This window comes from Sparus aurata, chromosome 12 (assembly GCF_900880675.1).
Source record: "Sparus aurata chromosome 12, fSpaAur1.1, whole genome shotgun sequence".
Lineage (NCBI taxonomy): Eukaryota > Metazoa > Chordata > Actinopteri > Spariformes > Sparidae > Sparus > Sparus aurata.
In genome coordinates this window covers 11,832,137-11,852,361 of record NC_044198.1, presented here as the reverse complement: position 1 = coordinate 11,852,361, position 20,225 = coordinate 11,832,137, and the positions used below count along the sequence as shown (strand labels likewise).

The window sequence follows — 20,225 nt, the reverse complement described above, 5'->3', positions numbered from 1 at the left end:
AAAGATGCGTCCTTGCTCAGTGTTTTGATGCCGGTCGAGGACGTGACGTCGTCTGCAAACCCATTTAACAATTCAGTGATCCTTTGTGCTCTGTAGATAAAGCTTACGTAACAGCTTATGTATAAGTTATGATCCTCCACTCACTTATTCAGGGTTTTTCCCTTTAATTTGTCATGCGTCTCTTACCAAGACCACGATCTTATTTGATCGGGAAAAAGCTTCAAATGATTCCTTCCTCTGTGTGATTCTCAGTTTGATCTGACTAGGGGGAGGAAAGGCAAAAAATAACCTCTCAGACGAGTTCGCTCCTGCATCATGGGAACGCTGCCAAGATGAACCCACTGACTTATCTCTCAGGCTCTCTCTCTCTCTCTCTCTCTCTCCCTCTCTCTACCTCCAGGATAAGATTTCACAGCACCTTTGCACTTTGCTGAAACCACTGCTTTTCCAAATGGGAGAAAAAAAAAAGAACAGGATTAAGGATGACAATGTAATTTGAAGACAACAAGAAAAAAAAGGGAGACAGAGACACAAGAAGATACGGAGGGGAAATTAAACAGACACGGGCCTACGTAAAAACATGGTTTCTTTATTGGTTGTGCCAGGGTGGTGAAGCCCTTTAAAACATTTAGGGCTCGACCACAATTTAAAAGGGCTGAGTGATGTGGGGCTGCATGAAGAGCGGAGCCCGGCTGTCTGCTTTGATCGACCGACCATCCCTCTGTCTGTCATTTGCACAAACAGGGTGTTGAAAGTGGCCCGTCCCCAAAAGAACCATTAAACATTTCCCCAGTTGGAATGCACTACAAGGATGGACAAACGGTTTGGGGGAAAGGTGGAAGGAGAAAAGGGGGGGAAGAGTCTGTTGTTCTGCCTCCTCGCGGAGCCTCTGGAGGCAGGCTTACTTCTTGGCTTTGCCCTGGGCAGCCACGGCCGCCATGGCCTTCTTCACGGTCTCCTCGTCACCGAGGAAAGACATGGGCTTCACGGGCTTCAGGTTCGCATCCAGCTCGTACACGATTGGGATTCCTGTGGGCAGGTTCAGCTCCATGATGGCCGCGTCGGACATACCTGGAAAAAAAAACAGACGGATCAGCAGACGGAACAGAGGGAATGTAATGGATACAGTAAAAGGCTGTCTGGGGCCCAGCTAGGCAGACAGGAGGGACAGAAGGCTTACATAGTAAAAGAAGTCAGCAGGGCAAATGTATTTACATCTTGATTGTATTATTTATCTTTTACTGCAGTCTGTGACTTATAATCTACTCCCCGAAAACACCTAGCAGACCTTTCTGACATTTACCGTTGCCCTTTAGGCTCTCTGGCTCTTCCTTATCCACGTCTGGCAAGTACAACCTTTCTACATAAAGGTCGTGACTGTAACGGGAACCAAGCTCCTGACCCTCTCCCCTGTCCCTGAGCTTTAGCATGAGAGTCCCTGTGTGCTATTTCTGTCCACTGTAATCCACAACAGTGTGTGTGTGTGCGTGTGTGCGTGTGTGTGTGTGTGTGTGTGTGTTAAGTGTCTGTAATTATTTTAGGCCTTGGCCTTGTACGCAAATGCACCGAAAGACATTTTCAAGATGAAATGTTCCGCTTATTTCAATGGGATTGTATAATGTCAGCGCTCGCCTCTGCTTCACCTCTTCAGTTTTTAAAACTCCACCAATTTTACACATTAAAGTGTGTTTACAGGTCGTGGGGGTGATCTAACATATGGGAGAAAAACAGTATGAAATATTTTGTGTCTCCAGAGGAAGCTCCATTTAATCTGATAAATTGTGGCTACGTCGCGCTGTGGGTGATGTAGGCACCAGGTTTTGAACATTGCAGCTCTACAACACTGTTGGACTTGTTTTGGTTTTTTTTCAAATGCTGGCACCTATGTTACCCACAGTGCAACTCAACTGCTGAGTAACATCACTTGAGGCAACTTCCTACGGAGCCACAAATACCTTCGTGCTACTTTTGTTTCACATATGCAGAAGTTCCCCCCAAGACCTGTCAACACACTTTAATGTGTAAAAATGGTGGAGTTACCCTTTAAGTTTTCTCCACCTCCCCACTGTTAGGCTCACCTTCCAAGTGCTTGACGATGCCACGGAGGCTGTTGCCGTGGGCAGCGATGATCACGTTCTTTCCCGCCTTGATTTCAGGCGCGATGACGTCATTCCAGAAAGGCAGGGCGCGGGCGATGGTGTCCTTCAGTGACTCACACGTGGGGAGCTCGCCGGGCTTCAGGTTCTTGTAGCGCCGAGACTGGAAGGCAGCAAGGAACAGTAGCTGTAAGTCTACTCCCACAGTGGTAAACACAAAAGTTGCATAACAGAGAGAAAAGACAGACTAAATGTTTTCACACCAGTTGTCTCACCTCGCTGATGATTTTGTGGTAAGGGTGGTCCTTGTCCATGGGTGGTGGTGGGATGTCAAAGGAGCGGCGCCAGACCTTCACCTGCTCCTCGCCGTGCTTCTCGGCCGTCTCGGCCTTGTTGAGACCGGTGAGGCCTCCGTAGTGACGCTCGTTCAGACGCCAGGTGCGGATCACAGGCAGCCACATCTGGTCTGTGCCCTCCATGATGGTCCACAGGGTCTTGACGGCGCGCTTCAGCACGGAGGTGTAGCAGATGTCGAACTTGAGCCCGGCCTCCTTGACCGCCAGGGCCCCGCGCTTGGCCTCCTCCACGCCCTTCTCACTGAGGTCGGCGTCGAACCAGCCGCAGAAGCGGTTCTCCTGGTTCCAGGCGCTCTCGCCGTGGCGCACGATCACCAAACGATGGGCAGCAGCCATGCTTACAGAGTGTCTCCTGAGTGAAGCTCCAACACAGAACCCTCAGCCCTTCTAAGTTGCGCGCACACTGGCCGACCAACAGTGAGGCCAAGCCAGCATACCACACTCTTTATATAGCAGCCCGGGCAGGGACAGCACATAGCAGAAAGGCCTCCTGAACTCTCCACCTGTGAGAGGCACTCGTGCTCTGATGGGCACACAAGTCCAGCCAATGGAGCCAGACCTCCGCTGGGCCGGTCGGACATGTGGTGGCTGGGAAGGCCAGAGGTCAGACATTAAGCCAAAATAGCAACATGACTTTTAAAGTGAGATCTGTGGAACAAAAGTGTAAAGATCAGAGTTGGCTGCAGAGAGGTGCAGAGACAGTCTGATCAGTGAGGGAGAAGCTGCAGCTTTATTACAGCCTGAACACTTCACATGTTTAGTAAATAGCAGGGCTTTTGCTGTGTGTGTAACAATGACAGTGAGGCTCAAACAAGTCCAGTCAGTTTTTTAACAGGAAAATCGACCGGCAACATGTTTCCAAAACACAGCCGAGCTAACAGCTGCATGCAGTGTGCACTCATGTGGTTTCTCTCACTGTGCACAGAGCTGATGCCAGCCAATCACATGATGCAGCTATCTGACTACCACAGCTGCAGCTAGCACTCTCTCTACTGAGAATGATAATGACTGTTCATAAGATTGAGGTAAAAAAAATACAATAATAACAGGGTTTAAATGCATGAACAGCAAAAGGCACAAAAGGAGTGTGTTATAGTTTTTTGAGTTTAAGCTGAAGAAAATAAACAGCTCTCTGATTGATGATGCCCTGAAAAATCCTCATATTTTTGCAGATTATAAGAAAGCCTCCGTGTTAAATCTTAAACAGGCAGAGGGATTGTAAATATAAAAGTGTCATTTCTGTCCATCACCTCTAGGAGCTGCTCTCGTACCATTTAATGGTTTTTACATGAACCATGCAACATGTGACACTGTATGTGTATGTAATTTCAGTAAGAAACCGTTGTACAAATACGCTGTGTTGTCAGTGTGTGTATGTACGAGCACCAGGCTGATTCCAAACTGCTGCCCTCAGTATCACCACAGTAAACGTCATGATTAGAGTTACTGTGGAGCCTTGAGTTGAGAAAAGCCTCCCGTTCCACCCCACCGGAAATGTTAGAGACAACAAGTCGGAGCCACATCTTCTGCAGTATCCTTCATGATACGTACTGTTGGGAAGCAGAGATTTGTGCTCCAGCTTACAGAATAGAGACTAAAAGTGCTGATGAAGCTTCAAAACAAAGCCACAGGGCCAACGCTGACCTTACAGACGAGCTCTCCTGCCTCTCCCAATCGAATTATGGATCCATATGTAGGGGGAAAAAAAGGAAAGATAGAACAGTCCAAAAATATGATATTAATGTAATTCCGGGCGGAAGGCCAACAGAGAGGAAACTAACAGGGATGATGCTGCAGGAAAAAAAAAAAAAAACACCGGACGGATCTCCGTGGTGAACTTTATGGTGACATTGATGAAAAATATAAATGAAACACAGGCTCCAGTGTTGAAATAATGGAGAATTGATACCTACTTCTTTGTGCTTTAGCCAAGTGTTTTTGGTTTTTTTGGCACATTTAACTGTTCTGTTCGGTCTCGCTGCTCTCACCAATCCCTCTCGGCAACCATTTTCCAGCAAGAAAACGAGCTGATAAGCCAGCTGTGCGCTACGTGCCGTGCACCAAACAAGCTGGCGGTTAAAGACGCAGGCTGGCTGCTGGCTGTTTTCTTCAGCAGGTGGTGGAGATCAGAAAGCAACAAAAAGAAAAGCAAAGCAACAAACTGAGCTTAAATCCAAACTGAGTTGGCTAAGTCTGAGATAATAAGTAGGTTGAGTATGTTACCACAGCAAGTGTATATGGGAAGCCATATAGGCCAACACTACATACTTCAGTTGCACATACATACATACATACATACTACACTTGCACACAGATATATACCAGTACTGAGCACTTGCACATACATGCATACTCTCAGTAGTGTATGTGCGTGTGAGAATGCATATATGTGCAAGTTAATTATGTATGTATGAATGTAAAAGTGAGTATGTATATATGTATGACTGAGTTTAAGTAAAAGTGAGCCAGAACTGCTATCTCTATCTCTGATGAGTTCCCCTCATCTCGGGCTTAACAAGCTCTGAGTTTTTCACTAATCCTGCTTTCAGAATAACGGCCCAGAGGAGAAGGAGAGTGAACACTGGACTAACAATCAGGTGTCCAGAAATAAGTCACACTACGAGCTCTGTTAAGTCAGAGTTTGGGCGTCGTGTTACACAGAGTTCATTGCACTGAGCTGGTGTATGTTTTTGGTCCCATTAAAGATCAGTGTACCTGTGCAGCTTAGCACTGAATATGGGTGTTGTTTTGTTGTCCAGTTAATTGTCATGATATATTGTGTTTGCCTATTAAACAGAAATGTGACAATAAACTTCAATGGCCATGGATATGTAATTTTGTTCTTTATGTAAATGTATGTATGAAGCAGGCAGTGTGCAGTATTGTGCTGTCCGTGTTTCTGTCAACTTGTTTGGATGTTTCTTCTGCCCTCTAGTGGCCAAAGGGGGAACTCACGTGCCTCTAATGTTTTGATGAATACTCACAAAGCAGGCTGTTTTACCTCCACCACAATTGCCACCACATTAAGAAAATGACAACATATTAGGGCGAGAACCTAGAAATCAGCTCTGTAAGGGTCATCGCTCTACTCTCATCTCCGTCATTTCGCCCACCGGTCCTGTAAGCATCTTGTCTGCCTTAAAAAACAGCCCCGGTGCAGAGTGTCAGACTGCTGTTCAGGGTGGGAAAGAGAAGTGTACACAGGGGAGTTTGTGTGATCGCAACTGTTACGATGACTCAGCCTGCAGCAGAGTCCATGCAGCTCCCACTGAAGTCCCCCACCTCTGCCTGCCTGCCTGCCTGCCTGGCTTCAGTTTGGGCTACAATGAGCACCAGGGGCCTCTGCTGCATAGGCAAATTACTAGAGCGTTAAAGGAACTGAAGGATCACGCACATACACTCGCATAAAAAAGCATGTGCACAGATATTGCTGCAAAGCACTGCAATGTATGTTTATGCATGGAGCTGAAAAACAAGATGAATTTCCCAGCGTAAAAATGAATTACTGAGCCACAACGTACCTGCACACGCACACAGCCAGTCACACAAGTTAAGAAAATGCATGTCAGCAGCTGGGTGTAATTGACCTGCCAGGGTGTCTGTGCTGCAGATGAGAGGGGACTGTTTGTCTTTTTTAGAACTGAAAGAACAGCCGGGTGAAAGGCGGAAAAAGACTTCTCCGTCGCTGATTCTTTCAAAAATGAAGAATACCTCTGTCTCTTTGAAAAGAGCGTTGAATGTGAACAGTTGATAAGCGGTGCTTGCTCTCTCCGGTGTCAAACCATAAAGGAAACACGCCTTTCTGGTGACACTGGCACAGTCAGTGCAGTGTTCTCATTAATTCTTGCAAAGAAGGAGACTGAACAGCCATTTTTGTTTCTACCTGTCTCTGTGAACTCAGATCATTGATGCCTTTAGTTTTCTATAACTTCCTTCTGCAGAGTCAGAATAAGACATAAATAAAAGAACACCCCATAATTACACTACTAATTAACCAATCTCATTTCAAAAAAGAGCAGAACTTATTAATTTACCAAGAAATCCCACCTCACACACGTTTCCGTGCTCCATGTTGTGACCTCTTACCTTCTGTTTGGGTGGGATTTTCGACACTGCAGGTCCTTTGAGGTCATGGCTGCAGTTCTGCTCTCCGCCAGAGGGAGAGATGCTGTGTCACGATTGTTAAACCAGGACAACCCCCACCCTCTCCCCCACCCTCCCCCTCTCCCTCTGTATCCCGCAGTGATGATAGCACGGCATGTATGTTTGAGACATGTGTTTGTCTTTTAATACACAGAACTCCTTATAAAATACAGTATATCAGTTATTTGCAGGACTGCTCTGGTCAAAGTCCATGGTTGAACTGGCAATGTCAAAGTCAGGACAAGAGAAACAGAACATGGATCCTATTAAGATGTAATTTTGCCACCTCTTTCCCTCTCTCTGTGTTTAACCCTCCCACTCTGCATCCCGCGGCCCCTCTCCCTCTCATCTCTTCCCGTTGCAGTGTAAGCCTATCGAGCCTGCATTGTCAGAGTTTGGGGAAAGCGCTTGCGTCAGAGCTCACTGTCCCGCTATAAAAGCACAGGCTGCTGCAGCAGCAGGCAGTCGAGGCTTAAACCTGAGCCCTGCATACACCTCCACACACACACACATACACACACACACACACACATACACACAGAGGAGAGGGAGAGCAGCCTGTGCTCCCGACAACAACTCAGCCATGAGTAGCCTCGGATATGACCCTTACTATTCCACCTCGTCGTACAGGCGCTGGTATGTCGAGGCTCCCCCTCGGGTGGTGACCAGAGGGAGGACCCACTCCGTCTACTCGTCCCACGCCTCCCCGCTGTCCTCCTCCCGTCTGCAGTACTCCTCTCCCGGCCGGGTGCTGCTCTCCTCCTCCTCCCAAGCCTCTTCCCTGGAGCTGGAGCTCAACCAGGCGGCCCAGATCAGCTCTGACTTCCGTGCCATCCGCACCCAGGAGCGCAGCCAGCTGCAGGACCTCAACGATCGCTTTGCCGGCTTCATCGAGAGAGTGCGTGAGCTGGAGCAGCAGAATCGTGCTCTGGAGGCAGAGCTGCTGCTGCTGAGGCAGAGGCACAATGAGCCGTCCCGCCTGAGAGCACTGTACGAGCAGGAGGCTCGGGCCCTGAGAGCGGCTGTGGATGAGGCCAGGGCAGAGCAGCAGGCTGTCATGGGACAGAGGGAGCGTCTGGAACAAACCCTGAGTGCTCTGCAGGGTCGATATGAAGAGGAAGTGCTGGGCCGTGAGGAGGCTGAGGGCAGGCTGATGGAGGCCCGGCGTGAGGCCGACCAGGCTGCCTTAGCCAAGGCTGAGCTGGAGAAGAGCATTGAAACTCTGCTGGAGGAGCTGGCCTTCCTCAAGAGGATCCACGAGGGCGAGGTGGCCGAGCTGCAGGCCCAGGTCCAACTGGGGGTCCAAGTGGCCGTGGAGTCTGAGGCCGCAACTCCTGACCTCTCCGGTGCCCTCAGGGACATCCGGTCCCAGTACGAAAGGCTGGCAGCAAGAAACATGCAGGCAGCAGAAGAGTGGTTCAGAGGGAAGGTGGGCTCCATGACCGAGTCGGTGGCCCAGCACAGCGACGCCGTGAGGAGCTCCAAGGACGAGGCGGGAGAGTACCGACGCCAGCTCCAGACCCGCCTGCTGGAGATCGATGCATGCAGAGGCCTCAACGAGTCCCTGGAGAAGCAGCTGCACGAGATGGAGGAGAAGCAGAGTGCCGAGATTGCTGCTATGCAGGTCAGTGGCAGCCGCAGGTGCATGAATTCTGTTACAATGTGTTATTAATTATTCAGATCTTTTGATTTTGGGGGACATTAATCTTTAAAACTCTGACTGGGGGGGGGGTTTCATTTCCTTATCTCCCATCTAGGACACCATCGGAGAGCTGGAAAGTGAGCTGAGGGGCACCAAACAGGAAATGGCGCGCTACCTGAAGGAGTACCAGGACCTTCTGAATGTCAAGATGGCGCTGGACATCGAGATTGCTGCGTACAGGTGAGAAGCGATGAGGAATCACACTGGATTTCCAGAGATCAAACTTCTTACCAGCGTCGATTTAAGCATTTTGATGTGGTGCAATAACACCCAGTCAGAAGGAGACACAAGTTTAGATTTTCGAGGTTGTCCACGGGGTCGTTTAAGGTAAAAAAAAATATTTGCTAACATCTAAGAGTCTCAGTCAGATAATCGAGCTAAGACTTTCCCCTAACCTGTACAGGAAACTGCTGGAGGGGGAGGAGTCTCGCTTCAGTGTGGGAGTGCCCGGGGGCGTGTCCTCCCTGTACAGCCACAGCCTGTCAGCGCCCTCCTACGTCCGGCCCGTCTTCTCCAGCCTGAGCTCCGGCACCACCTACCTGATGACGTCGCGCCTGCTCAGCTCCAGCACCACCGAGGGGATCATCTCCTCCAGCCAGGCCCATCAGGCAGAGGCCAGCCCACCCGCAGAGGAAGAGGAGGAGCAGGAGGAGGAGGAGGTGAAGGAGGCAGAGGAGGAGAAGGAAGAGGAGGGAGGAGAGGAGACAGAAGCGACGAAGGAGGAGGAGGAAGAGGAGAAGGGGGAGGAAGAGGAAGGAGAGGAGGAGGGAGATAAGGAGAAAGAAGATGAAGAGGAAGCTAAGGAAGGAGATGAAGAGGCTAAAGAAGGAGAAGAGGGTTAGGAGTTTTTGATTATGTTCTGTAATTGCTTTATGATTGAGGTCGTTGTGATAAATGTCGATACGATTCTCATTTATACAGGTGGCGAGGAGGAGGAGCAAAAGGAAGAGGTGACAGAGGCCGCTGAGGAAGAGGGGGAGAAAGTGGAGAAGGGAGAGGAAGAGGAGGCCGAGGTTAAAGAAGAAGCACAAGAGGAGGTGAAAGCAGAGGAAGCTGAGGGCAAGGGCGAGGACGCAAAAGAAGAAGACAAAGAGGAAGAGAAGGAAGAAGAAAAGAAAAGCGAAGAGAAGGAGGAGAAAGAAGACAAGGCCGACGCCAAGAAAGACGACAAAGCCGACGACAAGGAGGCCGCTCCGAAAACAGACGACAAGGCTGAAGCCAAAAAGGAGAAAGAGGAGGCGAAAGCAGCCAAGCCGGACGCTGCCGAGGAGAAAAGCACAAATGGTAAAAAGTAAGCCTTCAGTCAAGACTGTCCATTAGCTCAATAACCAGTAGAGGCTCCTTCGCTATCCTCTCCAATCTGCTTGTTAACATGGTGCTCAATAAAACAGTCCGACAGCCATTTACAGCAACAAATCAAGGCTAACTGCTTTCCAATGCCCAAAGTACATTAAGGTCCGTGTGCACACTTCCTCAGGAGTGTAATGTGTGTAGTTGTCGAATGCAAAATGTGAGTGTGTGAGTTTTTGGTGGTGAAATAAACGCCTCTTAAAGCCACGTGTGTCGTTGATTCAGAGCATGAATAACTCTTTACACATCTGACAAGTAGATGATTTACAGTATAAACCCGTTATGTTGCAAATGTGAACATTTGTCATTCTTTTATTCCACCTCTCTTGATCAATCAAGTGATTAGAATATATTTAGGAACTCCCATAGTGCTTTGGTGAATGCAAATAGTAAGTATAATTGCAATGTATTCAGTTAGTATTGAGTATTGAGTGTAGTCTGTTGGCTACTCTTTTCAGCCTGTTAATGACAAATTGGAAGTAAAAATATGAGGAAAAAGCAATTAGCAGGTGCTCCTCGTAATGTACCCATTGATGTGTTGACGAGTATCACCAGATCAGTTTGATGCTGAAGTAAATCTGAAATCGGGAGGATTATCAGGGGGATTATCTAAGTGGTTTTACAGATATTTATTCACAGTGGACATGTATTTAAGAATCTGTGTCATGTCTCTGTTCATATTTGACTGCGTTATGACTCCCAGAGGAGGTCCCAGAGAGCCACGTTTGACACAAACTGTGGAAACTGGCGCTGAGGGTTTCTAAGTAGGCTGCTTTAATCTCCTCCTTTAGCCGTGTGTCGCAGCTGCTGCAGCCAAACTGCACTGACCTCTCATTGTTTTAGCGCTCGTCACTTTCAGCAAATGAAAACTTAATTGGAAAGCAATCAAACACACCTTTCCTCGGCTTAATAAAGCCAGAGGTCTTGCAGCTACAGCACTGATTTGTCTGGCGTGACTCGTAGCTAATGCTGGCTAATATAAGCATCTGCATTTACAACACCCTACCCGTCGGCGTGAAGAACTTGCAAAGTGTAGGGATAGGGCAAGGCTGAGTGGTTAGGGCAGGATGTGTATTGGAATTGGGCCTTTAAGACACTGACAGAGCCTTAGAAAATCTGTGAAAATGATATATTATGACCGCAGGCTGCTGTTCAGCAAACATTACATGATCTTGTTTAAAAGTTTGTTAGCTGATTTGATAGTAAGCATGATATAAACTGCCTCCATGAAACATTAACAGTTTTCAAAAGGGTCATGACGTCATTTTCAGTGCAAGTTACTTAATATTAGCTTACATTAGCCACTATATGCTGCTGGTCAGACCGGATTTATTAAGGCTATAAGCAGACCCAGAATCCCTGAGACTAGTGAATTGAGAGAGTACGTTTTATTGCAACTTTTCTTACTATGAAAGAAGGACAGGGATTTTATTTATTCAGGCGTCCCCGCTCAATGTAACATGAAGGTGAAGGAAAGGTGGAACAGAGGACGAAATAAGCTCCAGCTATTCTTCGGGCAGGAGGCCGAGCTCCCAAACCTTTTGTCCATCCATCCATCCATCGTCTGTGACGGAAACCTAGGGCAAGTTAACCTACCTGCAAGGCTTTGGACTTGGCTCCCTTGTGGGAAGAAGCCGGGGGACCCGCAGAGAGGCCAGGCAGACAAAAGGAGAACATGCAGACTCCTCGCGGAAAGCCCCGAGCCAGAATTCGAGCCAAGGCCCTTCTTCCTGTGAGGCAGCAGTGCTAAACGCTGCACTACCAGGCCATTCCCATCAAACCCTGCGAGACAAAGTGACACACACAGTATGCCATTAATTAGTCTATTTGCATGCTTTCTGACAAACAAGGATAAATTATGTTGATTACTCTAATGTGAGGGTGTGCTGTTTTATTATCCATTTACATAACTGGCACCTGTTGAAACTGATTATACCTTCATACAACATGACTCAAAACTTTGTTGCTGCTATTACCTCAAATTACAAGACCAGCAGTTGCCATGTATCATCTCCTCCTCTCACAGGTACAACATCTATAATCCTCCCTGATGTGATAAGAATCTGTGCACATTATCCTCTGACCCCACGGCGTCACACAGCAGCTGCTCTGTTATTTCACTCCCGTGGATAGACATTAACTGTGGACAGTCTGCAGCAGCAGCAGCGGCAGCAGCGGCAGGCTCTCTGCATCAAGGCTGGAGCCCTGCTGGTGAGTTTAAAAACAACTTTAGACGTCGATGCTGTGATGTTTCTTTGCTCACAGCCTCCGTGTGATAAGATCTGCCATCACTTCTCTGGATTTATTCTCCTGCTGCTGACAAAAACAAGAAAAAGCCGCATATTCAAACCCTTTTTGGCAAACTAGTTCAGCAGCACATCGGTCAGAAGAAAAATTAGATAAATGTCTCTCAGCGATACTTCAGCTGATGGGCATTGAAATTAAACTTTTCCCATCCTTTCAGCATGGTCAGTCGACGCTTATCTGTATTAATATCCACAAGAATGTCATGGCGGCACATTACAGGAAATGAAATAACTGAGAAATAAAATGAGATCCGATAAGTCACATCCTCAGCTGATGACATGATGAGAACATTTGTGCTAAGTTTAAGAGCTGCTTTCCATGATAACATTATTTTTGTCTGAATATTCATTTTTAATTTCTTACAGCAGACATTAATGTGACAGATATCTCTAATCATTCTGTTTAATGAGATGTGTAAATTATCTGGTGAAGGATCAGATACAACTGTTACATTTACTGTTTATCTATTAATACTCAAGAAGAACTGTCTCAACAGAGTGATATTGGTAATGTCTGTGTGGTGAAGATAAGCTGAATGAGTATCACACTTGTGTTGTCTGTTTAACTAATTTAAGATAATTTTTTGGTATTTAATGCAGTTTTATTTTTGTTTTGTTTGACTGATTTCATTTGCCTCATTGTAGTCCTGAACCGTTAGTTAGTTGCTATCACCTATTATTATAACTTAGTGATGAAACTAATGACTTAAATATAATTAATATTATATGAAATCTCTCATCCCCTGTGTATTCTGATGTGGTCAATTCATTTAGCCATCATTATGATTTAACTGTATTTATGCAACACTTGTGGAAACATGGTAAACAAATTAATTATATTAATAAATGGTATAATTATAGCTAAACAAGCAATAAGCCTTGCCCTATTGTCAAATGTAAACTTAATACAAACAGGGGGCAGTACATCACTAGAGCAACCACTAACTGCTGCTAAATAACTAGGTAGTTAGCTCGGTTAGCCATGTAGCTAGTGGTCCCGCCTCAGACTCCGAGGGATGGGGGATGAAATGTTTATATTTACACAGCTAGCTAAGAAGCTTTGAATTAGGATGGGCCAAGGCTAGCTGGTTAGCATGCTAACTTCAGTAGATATCTCTGCAACACAGTAAAGAAACCTCATACTTTCAGAACTGTTGTTCACATTGTGTTGATTATTTTAGTACATTTTTTAAAAATGTTTTTAACTAAAGTTCTTGTATATTGCACCTTTAATTTATCCTTTGCTAAAAGTCATTTCACGTTTAAGAAATAATGAAATGCTTTCTAAACCATTTATTAGATAATGTTTTACTGTAAAGTTGCAACTGATGTTTTTATAAAATGATTGATAACTAGTGTGTAGTTCATCTTTATATCTATATATGATTATTTTGATACCAATATCAAGTTCAACTGAATGTTATGAACCTTTACAATTGCTTAATATATGCTTTTAAAGCATGTGAACAGTGAACAGTGAACTAACAATTAACTAAAGTTTAATTAACTTTAAATGTGCTGTATATTATCAAGTGTGGCCTTTAGGTTGTATGAACAATTCTTTCTAATCATGATCATAGTAATAATTTAATTACTGCACCACATTCGATTACATAGTATCGGGGATAAAAGATGTCATATTGTAATTACTGTAATGTAATGTTTAATACCTTTTCAATTGCAAAACATACAATAATACTTTCACACAAAATGACAAGACACAATCTCCTTTTTTTATTCATTATGGCATTTATTGAGCAAATGCTGCTGGGAAATCGTTCATGATGAGTAAAGTCATGGGATTGCAAACAGTAGCACCTCATTTATTTCTGTATTTAAATTCAAGTCCATCCTATGCATACAAGAATGCACAAATCTGCACATTTACAGTGTATTAGTTTGTTTTTTTTTTTTTTTTCAGTTGCACTCAGGTAAACATAACAGACACTGATAAAAAGCATGTTTAAGGCTAAGAGTTTCTTCACGTTTTCATTAAGCTTTAACTGCTTCAGTTACTGGATGTATATGGTCATGTGTTTATCATATCGCTGCCTGTCTCTTTCTTCGCTGCATGTTGTGTATTTGTCGTTAGTTTTTCTTTTTGGCTCAGTAGGTATCTTCACGTGTCGAGTAAGGCTTCTTCAGTGTGGGGGACCGCTCTCCGCCCGCCTGGTCCCCCCTCCTTTTTACTTAAACTCAAAACTTTTAATAACAATCATTCTCATTCTCCCATACGCATTAAATCTATACCTTCTACATATGTACTCTTTTTACAGTGTATTTCTACCATACATACGGATAAGAGAGGACGTACTCCCCTCTCCTGAGCTAGCATGCAGAGACCCTCCCCCCGCGCCCTCCCTCCAGTGAGCTCACCCATGAACTGCAGAAAAGAAAGAAAAAAGAGGATAAAACGTCTCAGTCGCTCGCTCCTGACCGTGTCTGCAGCGAAGCCCCGTGAAAGCTGTCACTCAACATGCATCTTTTTGAAATTTGTAGCATTTAAGTTTTGGCTTCTCTCTATGATTTGTTTCGTATGTTTGAGAGTGGTTATTTTTATTACATCGCTCTAGCTGTATGATTTTTGTTATGTTAGTTCAGGGTTGATTGCTTGTCTTCGCATCCTCTCCTCTGGCCCCGCTCCTCCTCCTTCTGGATCAGGCGTGTGGAGTCAGTTGCCCTCGGTCACCTCCTTGATGGACTGGGTGGAGTGCTTCTCCGTCTTCTTGGTGGCGACCATCTTCTCGACCTCCTCCACCTCCTTCACCGTCTCGGTCACGGTCACTGACTTGGTGACATGCTTGGAGCCGTCCTCTCCAGTTGTGATCGTCTCCACGGTTTTGGTGATGACCACCTTCTGGCTGCCATCTTCCTTGACGGGGCTCTCGTCCACGCCGTTGGCGATCACATCGGCTTCTTTCTCCTTGTCCTTCTTCTCTTTCTCCTCGGGGCTGCTCTTGTCCAAGTCGCCGTTCATGGCAACATCCTTCTTTTCTACCTTCTTGTCGTCTGCTGGCTCACTCTTCTTCTCTGGTTTCTCCTCAGCAGCCTTAGGAGCCTCGGGCTTGGCAGTCTCTGTCTTTGGGGACTCAGCTTTGGGGGATTCAGCTTTTGGGGATTCAGCTTTGGGGGATTCAGCTTTTGGGGATTGAGGTTTCGGAGATTCTGACTTAGGGGACTCAGCTTTTGGGGAGCTGGGTTTGGGGGATCCAGCCTTTGGTGAGCCCTCTTTGGGGGACTCGGACTTGGGAGATGCTGGCTTGGGAGATTCAGATTTAGGGGACTGAGGTTTGGGCGATTCGGACTTGGGGGATCCAGGCTTTGGGGACTCAGGCTTTGGGGATTCAGGCTTTGGGGACTCTGGCTTTAGAGATTCAGGTTTTGATACCTCTGTTTTGGCAGCCTCTTCCTTCTTGGGCTCGGGCTTGGCAGCTTCTGTTTTCGGAGCTTCTGTCTTGGCAACGGCTTCTTCTGATTTGTCGTCCGCTTTCTCCTCCTTCACCTTCTTCTCGTCTTTTTCACTATCATCCTTTTTGCCTTTGTCTGCGTCCTCTATCTCATCTTTCTCATCTTTCTCATCTTTCTCGTCTTTTTCATCTTTCTCATCTTTCTCGTCTCCGCTTTTGGATGCTTTGTCACTGCCGGCGTCTTCATCCTGATCGCCGCCCTCCTCTTCAGCGGCGGCTTCCTCCTCTCCTCCGCTGCCCTCTTTGTCTCCGGCCTTCTCTTTGTCAGGAGAGGCTTTGGACTCGGGAGCTTTGGAGCACAATACCGTCTCCTCAACTTCCTCCTCCTCCTCTGCTCCCTCTACTCCTTCCCCTTCATCACCTCCCGCTGCGTCATCCCCTCCCTCTTTCTCTCCCTCACCTTCTTCTTCCTTCTCTGCCTCCTCACCGCCTTCTCCCTCCCCCTCGTCTTCCTCATCGCCACCTTTTCCATCCTCTCCCTCCTCCTCCTCCTCCTCCTCTTTAGTGGGTGCGCTGGCACTAACTTTGGCTTCTGTGGCAGCTACGACTTCCTCCTCCTCAGCCTCGGCCTCGCCCTCACCCTCTCCCTCCTCAGCCTCACCCTCTTCTTCTCCTCCCTCTCCTGCCTCTTCCGCATCCCCTTCCTCCTCCTCTGCCTCCTCTCCTCCGTCTCCGAGCGTGGCGGACAGCTCTTGTGCAATCTCTGCCAGGGCCTCGTCGATGTCAGACTTGTCATCCTCGACCCTCGTCTCCTCGATGATCTCCTCCACGAATTTGTGCTGCACCTTCAGCTTGGAAGCTTCTGATTTGGGCTTAGAAATTTTGGTGGAGGTGACCGCCTGGCGGTACGGGAAAGTGCTGAAGTGGGTCTCCTCGCCCTCAAGGAGTTTCCTGTTAACAACAAATGTGAACATCATCAGTTTTGAGACAGAGAAAAGTAGAAACTGTGGAAAAAATGTGAATCCTAAACCTCTCTTGGGCACCTGTATGCGGCAATCTCGATGTCCAAGGCCATCTTGACATTGAGCAAGTCCTGGTACTCGCGCAGGTGACGAGCCATCTCCCATTTGGTGCTCTTGAGCTCATTATCCAGCTGGTGAATTGTCTCCTGAGGGGGAAAAAAACACAGCAGACACAACACAAGATCGATTAAGTGTCGCAAAACTGTGCAAGGCAAAGCTTCAAAGCATCAGCCTTCAAACAGCCAAAGATTTTGAAAACTTTTGTCTGACTGACCTTAACTGACCTCAATTCAGCCTTCTTTGATTCCCCTTGCAGAGTTTATAAAGTCTGTAGCAGCGAAGGCTGTTGCTTTAATTTATTCTGACGCATTCTGGAGTTGGTGAATGCCTCTGTTTTGTCAAGGGCAGCCTCCACAATTGTCAATACACCCCCACCACCACCCCTAAATCTCAGTGGTGTGATGCAAGGACAGAGCCAATGAAGGCATCGACCCGTGCCTCTGACTCAGCATCACAAAGACAGAGAGAGAGGGAGGGAGGGAGAGAGTCTGCTGCAGTGTCTCCCTTTAACCATTTCCTGACAACTGGAAATCTCTCAAGAAACTCTGCGCTGAGATGAGCTCATCGCAATCGTTACGCAGCAGAAAATGTCTTGACACAGACTCTCAACCGTGACACGGACACGAGAATGTGACCGTTGTTACTGCTGCTAAGGAAGTTTGCTGTTTTTTAAGTCCCTCAAATAAAAGCTACGTTATCAAGAGATAAAAACAATATATATATATAAATATCAAGCGCATTAACTTAACTCAGTCATCGTGAAAATAAGTTTGAAACACACGTAGATATTAGTTAAATCACACAACATTAACTAAGTGACCAGTCTAACAGTAACAAGTCTGTCCCCAGCATCTCTTTACGCACGGCTCTGTGGCTGCGTCCCTCACCTGCAGGCTGGCCAGGTCGATGTTGTGGCGGTCCTCGATGTCATTCAGCTGCCTCTCCAGAGAGTCTCTTGTCCCGCGGATGGACTCCAGCTCCACCGTCTTGGACTGCAGCTGGCGGCGGTAGTCGGCGATCTCATCCCGGGCGGACTTTATGGCGTCCTTGTTCTGCTCGGCTGCCTCGGTGAGCTTGGCGTAGCGGCACATGAACCAGCCCTCCACCTGCTGCAGGTTCTGGTTGGAGTGTCCCTCCAGCTCGCAGCGGATCTCCCGCAGCGCCTCGGTGATGTTCGCCTTCTGGAGGTCTTTCCTCTCCACCGTCACCTGAGACGCCTGGATCTGAGCGATGAGCTCGCTCACCTCTTCCTCGTGGTTATTGCGGATGAACGCGATCTCGTCCTGCAGCGACTGAACTTTCTTCTCCAACTCGGACTTCATCAACTCCGAGTCGCTGCCGTCCTTCTTCAGGACGCGGATGATCGCCTCTGTCTCCTCCCGGATGCGAGCCTCTTCGTCGAAGCGGTCCCGGAGCCGCTGGATGTCCTCCTCGATGTGGTCGGTGTCGAGCTGGATCTGCGCCTTGTCGTGGTTGATCTGCTCCAGCATGGAGCGCAGCTCCTGCAGCTCCTGGTCGTACAGGTCTCCCAGCTGGGAGCGGGACACCTGCTTCTGCCGCAGTGCCTGGATCTCCGCCTCGATCTGCTTGTTCTGCTGCTCCAGGTAGTGCACCTTGTCAATGTAAACAACAAACCGGTCGTTGAGCCCTTGGAGTTGCTCTTTCTCGTTAGATCGCTTGTAGTCTCCGTTCAGGATGGAGGTTTGAGTATAATCAACGCTGTCGGCGGAGCTGAGCACCGTTGAGCTGTAAGCTCGGGACACCGGCATGTTCACGCTCCTCTTGTAAGAGGTGGTCATGGTGGAGCCGGGACTGGCCCGGGACCAGGACTGGGAGCGAAAGCCGCTGGAGGGGGTGCCGCTGGAGCGGCTGTAGCCGTAGCCGGTCGTCCTAGTGTCCATACTTCTCCGGAAGGGGCTCCCTATAGTGTCCACCGGGTAACTCATCCGGTCAGACTACCGTAGGGGATGTGCGCGGGAATGAAGGGGAACGGTGCAGGAGGTGGAGGCGTGTATGTGGGTGTATGTGTTATGTGTGTGTGTGCAGGTGAGGGGTGTATGGCTCTCACAGCGACTGATCCCTTCTCCGCCTGCTCCTTTTATACTCGATGTGAGGCCGTTCCGCTCACGAGCACTTTCATTTCGTCCATTGATGGAGGAGGGGGGGAGGGAGCATCTCTGCCAGGCCGCCTGCGAGTGGTCCCGGGCCCCGTCCGGTGATGACCACGTGGGCTGCAGGCGCTGGATGGGGGTCCGATTGAATAAACAGATCTGAGATCAGATGAGATAGATAGATAGATAGATAGATAGATAGATATATAGATAGATAGATAGATAGATAGATATGTCTGTATGTGGCCTGTCACTTCAGCACCATGGACAGCGACCGGCAAAATAAGTTGTTAGTTGTTTGAAAAACTATGAATGATTCTATAATTCACTGAGAATTATCAGACTTTGTCATCACTTACAAAGAGGGAGGTTATATCATGTGAATAATAGCAATATGTATCTGTATACCTCCTCCTTTGTGCCTTAACATGCAAAGTTAAATAAAAACAAGAAAACAAAAACAAAGAGGGACAATCCCATTTATTCATATTTGCTAATAAATTAGGATACATTATTATCAAAGAAAAAAAAAAGTTTTATTGTGCATCTGCATTTGTAATTCTCGCAGTTTTCCTCAAAGGGGCAATTTGTGGTTTTGGAGTCGAAATTCAAGCTCACACAGCTGCAATATTATCAAAGGTAAAAACACTAACTCAGAAATATTTATTTTGCCATGACTGAATAAACAGGCTAATCTCAGAGGAGAACAAGGACCCCAGAACAATTTGAAGATAGAAAGGTGGCAGGGTTCGCCAAATATTAACAAGGTAAAACAGCATGAAGTTGTGCTCTCCTTTTGTTTATTCAATTTATTCAGTCATGAAAACAGACAGTTTATTTATCTAGTTTGTTTAGACATCAAAAATGAAGATCTTTTTCTTGCACATAGTGCATACTGAACAAGCACCACTAACACAAATAATAATAATGATAATAATAATAATAATAAGGATTTAGTATGCAGGTCATTGAAAAATACATTAAAATGTATTACTGTGTAATAAAACTCAGATCCAGTTACTGATTCACATTGTTTTCCATGTATGTGTAGAAACTGATTTGATTTTGAAAATTTGTATCTTCAGTGAAATAAATTTAATCTATGTGAAGGTCAAATGTTCAAAAATGTCCAGATTTAGTAGATGATCTTTTCATTCATCTGTCCAGCTTACATGATACTTTTAAAAACAGAACCAGAAGAGTAATTTGTTCCGTCTACATGTGGATGCTGTAAAACTGGGCCCTTTTCTAATCTACGGGGGGAGCTCATGTTCTTAATGTACACTCCTGTGCACTGTATCCTAACATTTGTGCGCACACTTTGCGTCTCCACCACTGTCTGTAGGATCCTCTACAAGCGCAAGGCCACGTGGGAATTGTGGTTGATCCATCCCATTTTCCGAGACGTTGGAGAGAGACGCCTCGGCGTGGTCTGCCTGTCCGGTGGTTCCGACAGGCCATTGATCTGGTATCAATCTCGACGCTTCACTCTAATCTAGGGTCGCCTCAGGTCAATGCAAAACGATTCCCAATGGCTGGAGGTAATGCACCAAAAACAGCTGCATTAGTGCTTTTCGAGGATCCATTACCTAGTGCATTTACATGCAACGACAGGTGCAGTCATAAATCCGGCTAACACAACTAATGAAGACGCTCCTGCACAGGTATCACC

General features: G+C 46.9%; 3 protein-coding genes across 3 annotated transcripts; 1 reads left to right on the top strand and 2 right to left on the bottom strand.

Annotated features, from left to right (window-relative positions):
* Nucleotides 1-568: 568 nt before the first annotated feature.
* pgam2 (phosphoglycerate mutase 2 (muscle)) lies at nucleotides 569-2,881 on the bottom strand. The gene is made up of 3 exons (XM_030436720.1): nucleotides 2,372-2,881; nucleotides 2,079-2,259; nucleotides 569-1,071 (listed from the first exon to the last, which is right to left on the bottom strand). Exons 1-3 carry the CDS (start codon nucleotides 2,786-2,788, stop codon nucleotides 902-904), a joined length of 768 nt encoding a protein of 255 aa, XP_030292580.1. The 5' UTR covers nucleotides 2,789-2,881; the 3' UTR covers nucleotides 569-901.
* Nucleotides 2,882-7,045: 4,164 nt separating this feature from the next.
* On the top strand, nucleotides 7,046-9,854 carry nefla (neurofilament light chain a). Its single transcript, XM_030435665.1, has 4 exons — nucleotides 7,046-8,219; nucleotides 8,353-8,477; nucleotides 8,701-9,134; nucleotides 9,219-9,854. Exons 1-4 carry the CDS (start codon nucleotides 7,179-7,181, stop codon nucleotides 9,590-9,592), a joined length of 1,974 nt encoding a protein of 657 aa, XP_030291525.1. The 5' UTR covers nucleotides 7,046-7,178; the 3' UTR covers nucleotides 9,593-9,854.
* Nucleotides 9,855-13,679: 3,825 nt separating this feature from the next.
* Nucleotides 13,680-18,539, bottom strand: nefma (neurofilament medium chain a). The gene is made up of 3 exons (XM_030435664.1): nucleotides 17,330-18,539; nucleotides 16,404-16,528; nucleotides 13,680-16,311 (listed from the first exon to the last, which is right to left on the bottom strand). Exons 1-3 carry the CDS (start codon nucleotides 18,386-18,388, stop codon nucleotides 14,625-14,627), a joined length of 2,871 nt encoding a protein of 956 aa, XP_030291524.1. The 5' UTR covers nucleotides 18,389-18,539; the 3' UTR covers nucleotides 13,680-14,624.
* Between the last annotated feature and the right edge of the window lie 1,686 nt (nucleotides 18,540-20,225).

What these genes read in the sequence shown, in the direction of transcription:
- pgam2 (XM_030436720.1), bottom strand. Translation starts at nt 2,788, where the DNA reads ATGGCTGCTGCCCATCGTTTGGTGATCGTGCGCCACGGCGAGAGCGCC. An exon ending in ACCACAAAATCATCAGCGAG is followed by an intron (nt 2,260 to 2,371) that starts GTGAGACAACTG and finishes GCTGCCTTCCAG; the next exon opens with TCTCGGCGCTACAAGAACCT. An exon ending in CATCGTCAAGCACTTGGAAG is followed by an intron (nt 1,072 to 2,078) that starts GTGAGCCTAACA and finishes TTTTTTTTCCAG; the next exon opens with GTATGTCCGACGCGGCCATC.
- nefla (XM_030435665.1), top strand. Translation starts at nt 7,179, where the DNA reads ATGAGTAGCCTCGGATATGACCCTTACTATTCCACCTCGTCGTACAGG. An exon ending in ATCGAGATTGCTGCGTACAG is followed by an intron (nt 8,478 to 8,700) that starts GTGAGAAGCGAT and finishes TAACCTGTACAG; the next exon opens with GAAACTGCTGGAGGGGGAGG. An exon ending in GGCTAAAGAAGGAGAAGAGG is followed by an intron (nt 9,135 to 9,218) that starts GTTAGGAGTTTT and finishes TCATTTATACAG; the next exon opens with GTGGCGAGGAGGAGGAGCAA.
- nefma (XM_030435664.1), bottom strand. Translation starts at nt 18,388, where the DNA reads ATGAGTTACCCGGTGGACACTATAGGGAGCCCCTTCCGGAGAAGTATG. An exon ending in TCGACCTGGCCAGCCTGCAG is followed by an intron (nt 16,529 to 17,329) that starts GTGAGGGACGCA and finishes TTTCCCCCTCAG; the next exon opens with GAGACAATTCACCAGCTGGA. An exon ending in ATCGAGATTGCCGCATACAG is followed by an intron (nt 16,312 to 16,403) that starts GTGCCCAAGAGA and finishes TGTTGTTAACAG; the next exon opens with GAAACTCCTTGAGGGCGAGG.